Below are 13,709 nucleotides of genomic sequence, written 5' to 3' on the forward strand. Positions count from 1 at the left end.
TTGATATTCATTTAGACTCTTTTTCTCCAATTGATCTTTCTGAGTTAACTTCAATAATTACTTCCTCCAAACCATCAACGTGTCTTTTAGACCCCATTCCTACAAAACTGCTCAAAGAAGTCCTGCCATTAATTAATTCTTCAATCTTAAATATGATCAACCTATCTCTAATAATCGGCTATGTACCACAGGCCTTCAAGGTGGCTGTAGTTAAACCTTTACTCAAAAAGCCATCTCTAGACCCAACTGTCTTAGCTAATTATAGGCCAATCTCCAACCTTCCTTTCATATCAGAAATCCTTGAAAGAGTAGTTGTCAAACAGCTAACAGATCATCTGCAAAGGAATGGCTTATCTGAAGAGTTTCAGTCAGGTTTCAGAGCTCATCACAGCACAGAAACAGCTTTAGTGAAGGTTATAAATGATCTTCCTATGGCCTCTGACAGTGGACTCATCTCTGTGCTTGTCCTGCTAGACCTTAGTGCAGCGTTCGATACTGCTGACCATAATATCCTATCAGAGCGATTAGAACATGCTGTAGGTATTACAGGTACTGCGCTGCAGTGGTTTGTATCATATCTATCTAATAGACTCCAATTTGTTCATGTAAATGGAGAGTCCTCTTCATACACTAAGGTCAATTATGGTGTTCCACAGGGTTCAGTGCTAGGACCAATTCTGTTCACATTATATATGCTTCCCCTAGGCAGTATCATTAGAATTTTCACTGCTATGCTGATGACACCCATTTCTATCTATCCATGAAGCCAGATAACACACACCATTTAGTTAAACTACAGGAATGTCTTAAAGACATAAAGAGCTGGATGGCCACTAACTTTCTGCTTCTTAATTCAGATAAAACTGAGGTTATTTTACTCTGTCCTGAAAATCTTAGAAATATGGTATCTAACCAGATTCTTACTCTGGATGGCATTACCTTGGCCTCCAGTAACACTGTGAGGAACCTTGGAGTCATTTTTGACCAAGACATGTCCTTCAACGCACATATTAAACAAATATGTAAGACTGCTTTCTTCCATTTGCGCAACATCTCTAAAATTAGAAATATCCTGTCTCAGAGTGACGCTGAAAAACTAGTTCATCTAATCCTTTATTTATTCAGGTAAAAATCTCATTGAGATTTAAAATCTCATTTCCAAGAGAGACCTGGCATCATGGCAACAAAAGTCACATACCACATAGGTATATAACATTTAAAACAAATACAATATCCCATAGAACATGTATAAAATATACAATAACAGATCAAATTAAGAGTACATTAAAAACAATCACACTGAGTAAAAGAGCTGTTCTCTCGTTCCTTTAAGACAGACTTAAACTCTCCCAAGGTAACCAATTCTGATAATTTCAGTTCCTTCTGCAGATTATTCCAGGAAGCAGGGGCAGCGTATTTAAAAGCCTTTTTCCCCAATTCTGTTCTGATTTTAGGGACAATCAATTGTATGGTATTGTGAGAACGAAGGCTGTATTGGTTGTGGTTTCTACACATATAAACACATAAATAAGATGGAACCAGCCCATTTATTACTTCCAGGCTGAACTACTGTAATTCATTATTATCATCGCTGTCCTAAAAACTCGCTGAAAAGCCTTCAGTTAATCCAAAATGCTGCAGCAAGAGTCCTGACAGGGACTAGAAAGAGAGAGCATATTTCTCCTGTTTTGGCTTCCCTTCATTGGCTTCCTGTTAAATCCAGAATTGAATTTAAACTCCTGCTCCTCACATACAAGGTTTTAAATAGTCAGGCCCCATCATATCTTAATGACCTTGTAGTACCATATCACCCTATTAGAGCACTTCGCTCTCGCACTGCAGGCTTACTTGTTGTTCCTAGAGTATTTAAAAGTAGAATGGGAGGGAGAGCCTTCAGTTTTCAGGCCCCTCTTCTGTGGAACCAGCTTCCAGTTTGGATTCGGGAGACAGACACTATCTCTACTTTCAAGATTAGGCTTAAAACTTTCTTTTTTGCTAAAGCATATAGTTAGGGCTGGACCAGGTGACCCTGAATCCTCCCTTAGTTATGCTGCAATAGACGTAGGCTGCCGGGGGATTCCCATGATGCACTGAGTTTTCCTTTCCAGTCACCTTTCTCACTCACTATGTGTTAATAGACCTCTCTGCATCGAATCATATCTGTTATTAATTTCTCTCTCTCTTCCACAGCATGTCTTTATCCTGTTTTCTCACCCCAACCGGTCGCAGCAGATGGCCGCCCCTCCCTGAACCTGGTTTTGCTGGAGGTTTCTTCCTGTTAAAAGGGAGTTTTTTACTTCCCACTGTCGCCAAAGTGCTTGCTCATAGGGGGTCATATGATTGTTGGGTTTTTCTCTGTATTTGTTATTATAGAGTATACTGTACAATATAAAGCGCCTTGAGGCGACTTTTGTTGTGATTTGGCGCTATATAAATAAAATTGAATTGAATTGATAAATTTCAATCTGAGTTCCATAAAGGACATTCGAAGGAGAGAGCTCTTCTCAGAGTGTCTAATGATGTTTTGGTGCAAAGTGACACAGGAAATTGTTCTGTTCTCAACCACTGTATCAACCAAGCGCTTGACAGGTTGAGGTATTGGGCCAGTGTATCGGGATCTGCCTTACAACTGTTTACTTCATATCTTTCTGATTGTTCTCTTTGTGTGGCTGCTTCCAATTATAGGTCTTCCTTAAGCCATCTTAATTTTGGTGTACCTCAGGGTTCTTTTTTGGGGACCTTACTATTTCTGGTTTACATGATCCCTCTTCAGCACATTTTGAGTACTTTTAAAGAGGTCTCATATCCCTGCTACACAGATGATATTCATTTATACATCCATTTTAACCTCCTAAGACCCGAACTCTATCATGGCATGCATTTTCAATTTCTCTTTGCTATTTGGGCTGATTGGGACCTGATGAATGTAAAAGAGTTAGCTGATTTTTTTTTTTTTTATCTGATTTTTGTTTCTGAGAAAAATGAGATCCACATATGAGGACACTCGTTTTAAATTTCGATAGAACAGTGGCAGTATAATGTCCTCGTAAGTGGATATCAGGTCCTTGTAGAGCAAAATTTAATATTTTGGTCTAGACAACCCAAAATGTGATGTCCACATATGTGGACGCCAGGTCCTAGGAGGTTAAGCCTAATGAGGTATTGAAACTGCATGTCTTACACAAGTGCTTAGGCTTTGTAAAAAGCTGGATGGATAAAACTTTTCTTCAACTTAATCAGGAAAAGCTGAAATTCTTGTTTGTGCTCCAGAAGAGCATACAACTTCAATAATGGAAACTCTTGGTCCATTAGCCTCTTATGCCAAGTCTTCCATCAGAAACATCGGGGTAAATTTTTAGTCTGGTTTTCCTTCAGATGGTCATGTTCATACTCTGGTTAATTCATGTTTATATCACCTACAAAATATTGTTAAGCTAAGTAATATTATACCACAACCAGACTTGGAAACTGTTATTCATGCTTTTGTTTCTTCAAGATTGGATTATTGTAACTCATCATTCACCTGCCTAAACAAAGCACCATTAGACCATCTGCAGACTGGTCAGACTTTTGGGATCCAAGGAAATTCAGCAGCAAATGAGAAACAAAGTAATTGAGATGTCTTAGTCTGGGAAAGATTATAAAGTCAAAACATAGAACAATGATGAACCTTCTCAGGAGTGGCTGATGAAGCAAAATTACCAGAGTAATGCAGCGGTGACTTATCCAAGAGGTTACAAAAGACCCCAGAACAATAGCCAAAGAACTGGAGGCCTCACTTGCCTCAGTTAAGGTCAGTGTTTATGACTCCACCATAAGAAAGAGACTGGGCAACAATGGAGTTCTAAAATGAAAACCACTACTGAGCAAACGGAACATAAAGGCTTGTCTCAGTTTTGCCGGAAAACATCTTGATGATCCCCTAAACTTTTGGGGAAATACTCTGTGGACTGATGAGACAAAAATTGAACTTTTCGGAAGATGTGTGTCCCTTCTAAAACATCATGGTTATGCAGGAAAGATCCCCAAACAAGTGATCCAAGGAAACTTCCTTACAGCAGATGGACTCACTTGCTGTTGGCATTTCCCTGCAGCATCCACAAGTAAAAAAAGAACTGGCTCAAAAACATAGGCCATTGGGTTTTTGAGTAGGTTATCAAAGCACCTATTGGCTTCGCCTTCAGCCATTTTGTTGTGTCAAACCAACTAGCCTAATGACATAATGTTCATTGTTCATAAGTCCCATTTTTTTTCATTATTATCAGAATTAAATTAATTTACTGTCTTTGTTCTCCAGGAAAAGCTAAAGGTGGGCCATCATGGAGAAAGATCTCTGGAGAGCTTCTGTCACTGGCAGCATCAGGAATTTGGTGGGCCTTGGTACCTTGGTACCAACCATGTTCCCGGTGGAAGAGATGATATCCCTCCAGTGGACAGTGCTGTATTGGTCACCAGGTATGCAGCTATGAACTGTTTTAAAGCTTCTTAGAACTTCACTGTGAGGAAGAGAGCTGTCATCTTATTGAGTCTGATTGTTGTTCTCCGTCATAGCAAAAACCTGAGCATTATATAAATGTGACTCTGCAGTTCTCCACTCCCCAGGCCAGACCAGTGCCATAGAAGATGGTGAATAGAAAACTCTATTAGGGTCCAATCATGTGCTGCCTGATACTTGTAGGCAAATACACCAATGTCTTGCCAGCAATTATGTTTGTGTTTGCTCAGAGATGTGTGAGGTGCAGAATGATAAATACTGAATAACTCCCACTGAGTTGGGGTGAGACAGACAGCGAAGAAGCACGTGCTGTCTTGCCAGTATATGCAGTCAGCAGTGATGACATAATTAAACAATTTAAACCATTGGGTTTCAAATCTTATGTCAGGACCTGCAGAGATGTATGCAATACAATTCAAGTTTGTTGGTAGCATAAAATCAACTTCTGTGAGAGATGCTGAGACATGCTTATGAGCCTTCTGAAGAACAGCTGCAGAAAGAGTGATTACCGGCAGCCATTCATATATATACTGGTCCTCAGTCATGTGAAATTTTGAGATGTGACAATGTTTTCTCTTTTTATAAACCTTAATGCCATGAGGTGTAAAAATAAGATACAGTTTTAATACACACATCAATCTCTGCCCAGCAGATTAACTGGAACCAGAGTAGAGCGGAAGAATAAATGCTTCACAATTCATTTTCTTTAAGAACAGTACAACTGGATCCAAAAGAACACATGAAATGCCCTTTCAATGCACCAGAATCTATCCTACATTCAATATCTTTGCCGGTAAATGTTTAATTGTTGTATGTATTAGTGTAGGTGTGTCAAGGTTAGTAGCAAGCACTTCTTCATTGCAGGAGTGTGTGTGTGTTGGTGCATGACCTGTGTTACGGGCAAATTAATCAGATTGATACCATAGGTGCATCTACTAAAAGTCTCAGACGAGCTTGAATGCCGGTGACCTTGACCTAAAGGTCGGAGGTCAAGTTTTCCGAAATCTTGTAAATGCGATAACTCGAGAATACAATGATGCAGGAGTTTCAAAATTGATAACATGGTTGTGTCTACTTGGAGGCTGAGGGGTATAACTGCAGTATTTTTGTTTGCCGTAAAAACAGGTGCCTTACCCTGTGCAACGGCCAGGGAAAACACTATCCTGTGAACCAGAAGTAGTGGTCTGAAAGACAATGAGAATGGACTGGTGAAGGTCTCTGTGTTGTTTCTCCATCTTAAAGCATTTGTTTAAGGTCTGCTGTTGCTCTGCATGAATCGCGTGACGGACTTCAGTATCCAGGACACAGGAAGCTTTGACAGGAGACTAAAGTTTCAGCAGCCTTTATAATATCCTCTTTGGGCCAGGTCTGGACCTCCTACTTTAACCATGTGCATGATATACGCACATCAGTGAAGAGCCCGTCTGGTAGGTGAAGAGAAATTGGGCTTAAGTGATTAAACACCGGAGGGGTTGAGGTCCTGGTCATACTGCACACTGCGTTGTAGTCTAGAAGACAAGATGGTGGTGGAGTCAGATAACGCTGAGCCAGACAGGGTTTCTGACCGTTGTGGGGGGTAAGGCAAAGGATCTGGCATTGAGACTGGCAGAGGCATTGCTCTTTCCTCAGCTCTCTGATTCTATTTTCTAAGATAAGTGAAAGCCAAAGGTACTCATTAAACAAATCATTTCTCCACAAATGTGCATGGGGTTTGCAGGATCAAAAGAGCAAAGCCACAGGATGGGATTGTCCTGTGTGATTTGCTGATCGATCCCACTTCTGATACCAAGTTGTTGTGGAAATTGAGTGCATTAATTAAAGAGTAGATTTTATTCTTGCAAGAAGGAATTCAGTCAGCACAAGGCACTTTGGCGTTGTAATGAAGAATTCAACTGAACAAAGGAACCGGGCTCTACTTATATAGGGTCCCCCCCTACATCTTTATTGCCCTATTGCCTGTCAGAACTTAACTGCCCAGAGGCAGGAAGCAGGATATTGCCTCAATTAAAAGAGATCCCATATACTTGCACTTCTGCGATCTACGGGGTCAAGCATAATATTGGCACAGGAGAAAGAAAGCCTCATCTTAGTATATAACAAAATAATCTTCTAGAGTCATAACATTGATGAATAAGCAGTTCATTTAAACAGACCGTCTTGTCCAACAGCAGTGTCTGATGTCAAAAATGTGCTACTTGAAGAATGGTAAAAAATTCCCATATGCACACTCCTTAACGTTGTGGAAAGACTCCTCAGAAGAGTTTAAGCTGCTATGGTTATGGCCGAGCTGTCATTGCGATCGATAAAGTGTACGTCAACGGGCAGCTTTATTGCGACCAGAAAACCACATCATGGCTGTACTAATCCTGACTCAGGTGATCTGTATCAACACAAACGGCTTTTTCTGATTCCCTTTTCATTCTCCTTTTTTCCCCTTGTTTTTGTTGTTGATTTTTGAAGGTCACTTTGAAATGGTTCTTTGGTGGCTGCGCTGTTTTATTCTCCTTGTCACTTTCCTCTTTCTGCACTCATTATGTTTGCTTTGTCCACAGTGCTGTAATTAACTACATAAATATACAGTACAGACACATACAACGATACAACTTAGACACACTCATGTCTGATTACACCTTCCTTTCACCAGTAGGGATGGGTATTGATAAGATTTTAACGATTCCGATTCCATTTTCGATTCTGTTTAACGATTCGATTCTTTATCGATTCTCTTATCGATTCTTGTTTTTTAAAAGGAGAACACTAAGGTCGATTAGCTTAGAACTGTTTTATATCTTCTCTTTCAACAAGATAGAAGTTTAGGAGTAACATGGCCTTACAAACCCAACAGTGAGATCTTAAGAGATCCACAGCTTACAGCTCTTCAATGGGGTGTCACAGGGTCCCCGGGGAAAATTGTAAACATAAAATAATAAAATAAATATTCTTCTGTAGCAATAACAAAGTATAACATAAATTATTCTGTAGCAATTACACAAGAATATCCAGTAATGTCCCTGCCTACAATTAAACACATTCACTTACCATCTGCTGTGGCAAATGGCTGCAAGGTTTTGACCACAAACTAGTCACTGCTCGGTGACATTCGGGCCTGAAAAGAGACGCTACCGGTAGAGTGCAGCGACAACTGCCAGCGAGCGCCAGCCAGACTCTGTCTGTCTGTCTCATCATGGTCACCTAAATGCACAATGGCAGGTTTTGTAATAAAGCAGATCGCGCTAACATAATATGCACTGTTAGTTGATTATTTACCTGCCGCATTAACGGAGATGGCGTGCAAACGTTACCGCTGCTGCTGCTGGGTTGAGATTCACGAGTCCGGAGCGGAATTAAAGACATTCATTTAAGTTCATCGCGTGTTTTGTGAGCAAATGCTTTTGCATATTCGTAGTGTTTCCTCCCTTAATGAAATATCTACTTTGCAAGTATTGCAAGTTGCCCTGAACGGATGACAATCCGTTCTCGTAAAGTATAAACAAACTTTTAAGCGTTTGAGCCGCTTAGGCACCGTGTTTCCTGCCAGGTACACTCCGACGCTCCGCAACGTGGTGACGTCATTCGGGGCGACTGGAATCGATAAGGGAATCGTTTGCAAAAATGGCAAACGATTCCAAGGAATTGAAACAGTGGGAACCGGTTCTCAACAAGAACCGGTTTTCGATACCCATCCCTATTCACCAGTACACCATTCAGATTCTCGCTTAGACCATTTTTTAGTTAGCAGCTCCATTATGAAGGATATCACAGACAATCATATTCATTTGATCAATATCAGTGATCATGTGCCAGTGTCTGTCTCTCTAACACAAGAAACAGTCACGCCACCAATTAAGAATTGAAGATTTAATACACCAGTGTCACAGGGTGCCGAGGCAGGCCGTGTGATGATTAGTAATGGACCCAAGAGGCAGACTGCTTAAGTGGAGGGTGAGCTTTATTAACCAATAGTGGAATACAACACAACAGAAAGGGGGGCGAGGAAAATAACAGATAATACACTAAACTGGGAAAACTAAAACTAACACAAAACCAGAACACGAACGAGGGTACCTTGCAGGGAGAAAGACCAGGAGCACGGAAAGAAATACACAGAACGATGGAGGGGAAGCACACAGACGAACCAGCAACGAGGACGAAGTAACACACACTATAAATACACACGCCAGGAATCAGGGGAAGGGAAACAGGAGGGGAACACACCTGGAAGACATCACAACTGACGAGGCAGGGGAAAACGTAAACAGAACACACTGACATAAGACACAGACCTTCACAATAAAACAGGAACTACACATACAAGGATACACACGGGCCAAACAGTATAAACACTAAACAGAGGAAGAACAGAACCAAAATCACACTAAATAGAAAAACACAAAACGCTGGGTCAAACGGACCCAGGATCATGACAGTACCCCCCCGTCAAAGGCTGGCCCCAGACAGCCCAACAAGGAAACAAAACAGCCAGAAAAAACAACAAACAACCCGACCAGGGCGGGCGGCGGGGGTCCAGGACGGAGGGCTCAAGGCAAACCCAAAACAGGAGCACAAGGAAGCAACAAACAAAACACGAGCCCCAAAACCAAAAGAAAAGAAACACACCAGAGCCCAAGAAAACAAAGTCCAAAACAGAACACCTCAGGGGGCCGACCGTGAGGACGGCAACGTGGACACAGTTCAGGGGGCCGACCAGGGGGCCGACAGCACCGGAGCCCAAACAGTTCAGGGGGCCGGCCGTGCGGAAGGCAACGGCGGCGACGTGGAAACAGTTCAGGGGGTCGGCCATGAGGACGGCAATGGCGTCGTCGTTGGCGAACGACGTGATGGAGCTGGTCCGGAGGCCGACCGTGCGGAAGGCAACGGTGGCGACTCAGGCGAAGGGAGTCTGGGGGCCGCCCACGACGGTGATGGCGCCTGGCCAGTGGCCTGGAAAGTGGCCGGTTAGCTGAAGGCGAAGACACGGAGGCTGGACCAGACGGGGCTGAAGACACGGAGGCTGGACCAGACGGGGCTGAAGACTCAGAGGCTGGACCAGACGGGGCTGAAGACCCGGAGGCTGCAGCTGGCGTGGACGAAGAGGCTGCAGCTCGCGTGGACGAAGAGGCTGCAGGTGACGGCGTGGAAGCCGGAGACGGAGGCGCTGCAGGCGGCGGCGTGGAAGCCGGAGACGGAAGCGCTGCAGGCGGCGGTGTGGAAGCCGGAGACGAGGCGCTGCAGCTGGCGTGAATGAAGAGGCTGCAGTTGGCGTGGAAGCCCGAGCAGGCGCTGCAGGCGGCGGCGTGGAAGCGAGGCGAGGCGCTGCAGGCGGCGGCGTAAGACGGTGAGGCTGCAGCTGGCGTGGATGGTGAGAGCTGCAGCTGGCGGCGGCGTGGAAGCGGAGACGGAGGCGCTGCAGCTGGCAGCGCGAAGCCGGAGAGCAGGCGCTGCAGCTGGCGGCGGCGTGGAAGCCGGAGCGGAGGCGCTGCAGCTGGCGGCGGCGTGAAAACGGAGACGCAGGCGCTGCAGCTGGCGGCGGCGTGGAAGCGGAGGGAGGCGCTGCAGCTGGCGGCGTGGGAGCCAGAGGCGCTGCAGGCTGGACGGGTCCCTTGGATCCTCCAGCGAAGACTGACGACGAAGGCGGGCGGTCCCTTGGACCCTCCAGCGGAGACACGAGGCGGAAAGGCGGGCGGTCCCTCGGACCCTCCAGCGGAGACACGAGGCGAAGGCCGGGCGGTCCCACGGACCCTCCAGCGGAGACACGAGACGAAGGCCGGAGCGGTCCCTCGGACCCTCCAGCAGAAGCCATCACTAAGCCAGCAGCCATGAAGGCCACTAGCAAACACGAAAGCAACTGGCACTGCACTGAGCACTGGCTCTGCCCAGGCAACGCTGACAGGATGTAGTTCTCAGGGGGCTGCTTAAACTGCAGGGGTCCAGAATCGGCTGGGGACCGAGACCCAGCCTCTGGGGAAGCCCTGGAGTGGCTAACTGTGCCAACGGCGGCTAAACCCTGAAAAGTACACTGCGTAGACATAAAGCCTTCTCCCTGCATGGAGTGAACGGTTGAATCTGGTAATACTGGAACCTGAACTGCAAGTAACGGTGACACTGGAGGCACTGGAGACACTGGTGACACTGGAGCCTGACCTTCTAGTGACGCTGGAGGCACTGGGGCCTGGACTACAGGCGGCACTGGGGCCTGGACTACAGGCGGCACAGGGGCCTGCACTGAGGGTGAAGCTGGGAGCACTGGAGACTGCACTGAGGGTGAAGCTGGGAGCACTGGAGACTGCACTGAGGGTGAAGCTGGGAGCTCTGGAGACTGCACTGAGGGTGAAGCTGGGAGCACTGGAGACTGCACTGAGGGTGAAGCTGGGAGCACTGGAGACTGCACTGAGGGTGAAGCTGGGAGCACTGGAGACTGAACTACAGGTGACACTGGGAGCACTGGAGACTGAACTACAGGTGACACTGGGGGCACTGGAGACTGAACTACAGGTGACACTGGGGGCACTGGAGACTGAACTACAGGTGACACTGGGGCACTGGAGACTGAACTACAGGTGACACTGGGGCACTGGAGACTGAACTACAGGTGACACTGGGGCACTGGAGACTGAACTACAGGTGACACTGGGGGCACTGGAGACTGAACTATAGGTGACACTGGAGGCACTGGAGACTGAACTACAGGTGACACTGGAGGTACTGGAGACTGAACTACAGGTGACACTGGAGGCACTGGAGACTGAACTACAGGTGACACTGGAGGCACTGGAGACTGAGCAGAGTGTGGCAGCGGGGCCGCTAACTGAGCAGAGTGTGGCACCGGAGACTGAGCAGAGTGTGGCACCGGAGACTGAGCAGAGTGTGGCACCGGAGACTGAGCTGAAAGGGGCGCTGGAGGCTGAGCTGACGGTGAGTGAGCGACTGACACTGGAGACTGCGTGGAGAGTGGCTGCGTAGCAGCTAACTGAGCTGAGAGTGGCAGCTGGGCAGCTAACTGAGCTAAGAATGGCTGAGCAGGCGATAAGCTGTTTACATTGTTATCTGCCGCACAAAACACTGCCCCGGAGCAAACAGTTCCACAATCCACAACGGAAAAAGAGTCCTCATTCACCACAGCCGGCGATTTAGAAGTCCGAACGTCCGGCTGTGGGGTGGCGCGCCGGCGGCGCGATCGACGTTTCTTCCCCACAGCCGGCTCCGACAGGGCGGGTAAACTCGCATCCGGCAGGTGAGGCTGACGCGGCTGCTCCGGGGTGGCTGTTGGCTGTTGCTGCTGGACAAAGTCCTATATTTCCCGAGCTCGCGCCGCCTCCCGGGCTTCATACAAGTTGGCCAATAAGTCCGAACATCCTCTGACCTGGCGGAGATAGGGATTTCCTTTGAGGATCACCTCAATAGCATTTATCCCCACGATCCTTGCTCTCATATTCGAGGTGTGGGTTATCCACTCGACCAGGCGTTGGACTCGCATCAGATCGCTCTCCCCGGGTAAGTCTGCTGGATCCATGTCGTGGCTGGTTCGTACTGTCACGGGGTGCCGAGGCAGGCCGTGTGATGAGTAGTAATGGACCCAAGAGGCAGACTGCTTAAGTGGAGGGTGAGCTTTATTAACCAATAGTGGAATACAACACAACAGAAAGGGGGGCGAGGAAAATAACAGATAATACGCTAAACTGGGAAAACTAAAACTAACACAAAACCAGAACACGAACGAGGGTACCTTGCAGGGAGAAAGACCAGGAGCACGGAGAGAAATACACAGAACGATGGAGGGGAAGCACACAGACGAACCAGCAACGAGGACGAGGTCACACACACTATAAATACACACGCCAGGAATCAGGGGAAGGGAAACAGGAGGGGAACACACCTGGAAGACATCACAACTGACGAGGCAGGGGAAAATGTAAACAGAACACACTGACATAAGACACAGACCTTCACAATAAAACAGGAACTACACATACAAGGACACACACGGGCCAAACAGTGTAAACACTAAACAGAGGAAGAACAGAACCAAAATCACACTAAATAGAAAAACACAAAACGCTGGGTCAAACGGACCCAGGATCATGACAACCAGGTTGCATTTGGAGAACTTTGGACATGGTAATAAATCTAGAAAATGTTTGTTAACCAGTTAAAGCTAAATAAAGAAAAAAAATGATTTACTCTATTAAGGATTAGACTAGGAACCTTTCTTCATCGATCGGATCAAAAGACTATAAGGCTCTACAAATGCTTGTGCTATAACTAACCATCCTACTTCTCAAAGCTTCCAGCTACAAAGAGGCGCCAGATGAGGCCTATCCAGTTTCCCCCTCACTTTTTGTCATTTTCATTGAGCCACTAGCAGCACCAATCTGACAAAATGTAGATATTAAAGGAGTTAAAACTGAAAATACAGACCATAAAGTAAGCCTTCATGCTCATGATGTATTACTTTTCCTTGGGAACTCACAAACTTCTGATAAAGACGATCACACTTACAGAAAAGTTCTCATCCTTGAGGTTATCCCCTGATGTTTGTATGTGCAATATATTTGCTTGAATTTTTTTGGCTAATTTATAAAAAATATAAAGTTTTAACAGCCTTTGGCATTATACTTAAAATTCGGCTTTGTCAGAATCAGAATCAGAGAGACTTTATTTATCCCCAAGGGGCAATTAAGATAGATACGTTGCCGACCGTACATACAATACACAAACATCACATTGGGGAGACAGGTCAGGCTAGGTAGCACTGGCTGGTCAACCGCACGAGCACCAACCCGGAACCAAACAACAGAAAAATGCACAACATGAGGAAAGACGAGGAGAAAAAAAGAACTCCCCCCAGACTGAGCTCCAACAGGGAGATCAGTTTGAGAACAGAAAAAAACACATCATCACATCTCACAACATAGAAGACTTAAGCTTCGAAGGCGTTCGGAGGAGGTGCGGGGATGAGTGTAGATCTGTGTCAGTGTACATGTGTATGTGTGCGTGTGTGTGTGTGTGTTCCATGTTTAGCCGAGAGAAAGTGTCCCTTCACTCGGTTAGGCAAAAGTCAACAATCTTCGGTCAATGCGGGTGGCCTTGAAGGAGGGGAGAGAAAGTCACAACAATAGTCTTGTTATCTAAGGAAGAATTTTGTTATTCCCAACAGCTTTTGCCTTGAGCATCCAGCTGGGACCAGGGGGGCAAGATGGTAAATGTTTGGGTTTAG

At 45.9% G+C, this 13,709-nt stretch overlaps 1 protein-coding gene across 3 annotated transcripts in view; it reads left to right on the forward strand.

Moving 5' to 3' along the window:
• Positions 1 to 13,709, forward strand: part of adamts17 (ADAM metallopeptidase with thrombospondin type 1 motif, 17) — a 244,039-nt gene that overhangs the window by 117,184 nt on the left and 113,146 nt on the right. For all 3 annotated transcript variants that reach the window (XM_039598209.1, XM_039598238.1, XM_039598269.1), the window contains exon 6: positions 4,298 to 4,455. In XM_039598209.1, coding sequence (XP_039454143.1) covers positions 4,298 to 4,455 — 158 coding nt within the window. The remainder of the gene's footprint in view (positions 1 to 4,297; positions 4,456 to 13,709) is intronic.

The sequence above is a fragment of the Oreochromis aureus genome, linkage group 1 (genome assembly GCF_013358895.1).
Source record: "Oreochromis aureus strain Israel breed Guangdong linkage group 1, ZZ_aureus, whole genome shotgun sequence".
NCBI lineage: Eukaryota > Metazoa > Chordata > Actinopteri > Cichliformes > Cichlidae > Oreochromis > Oreochromis aureus.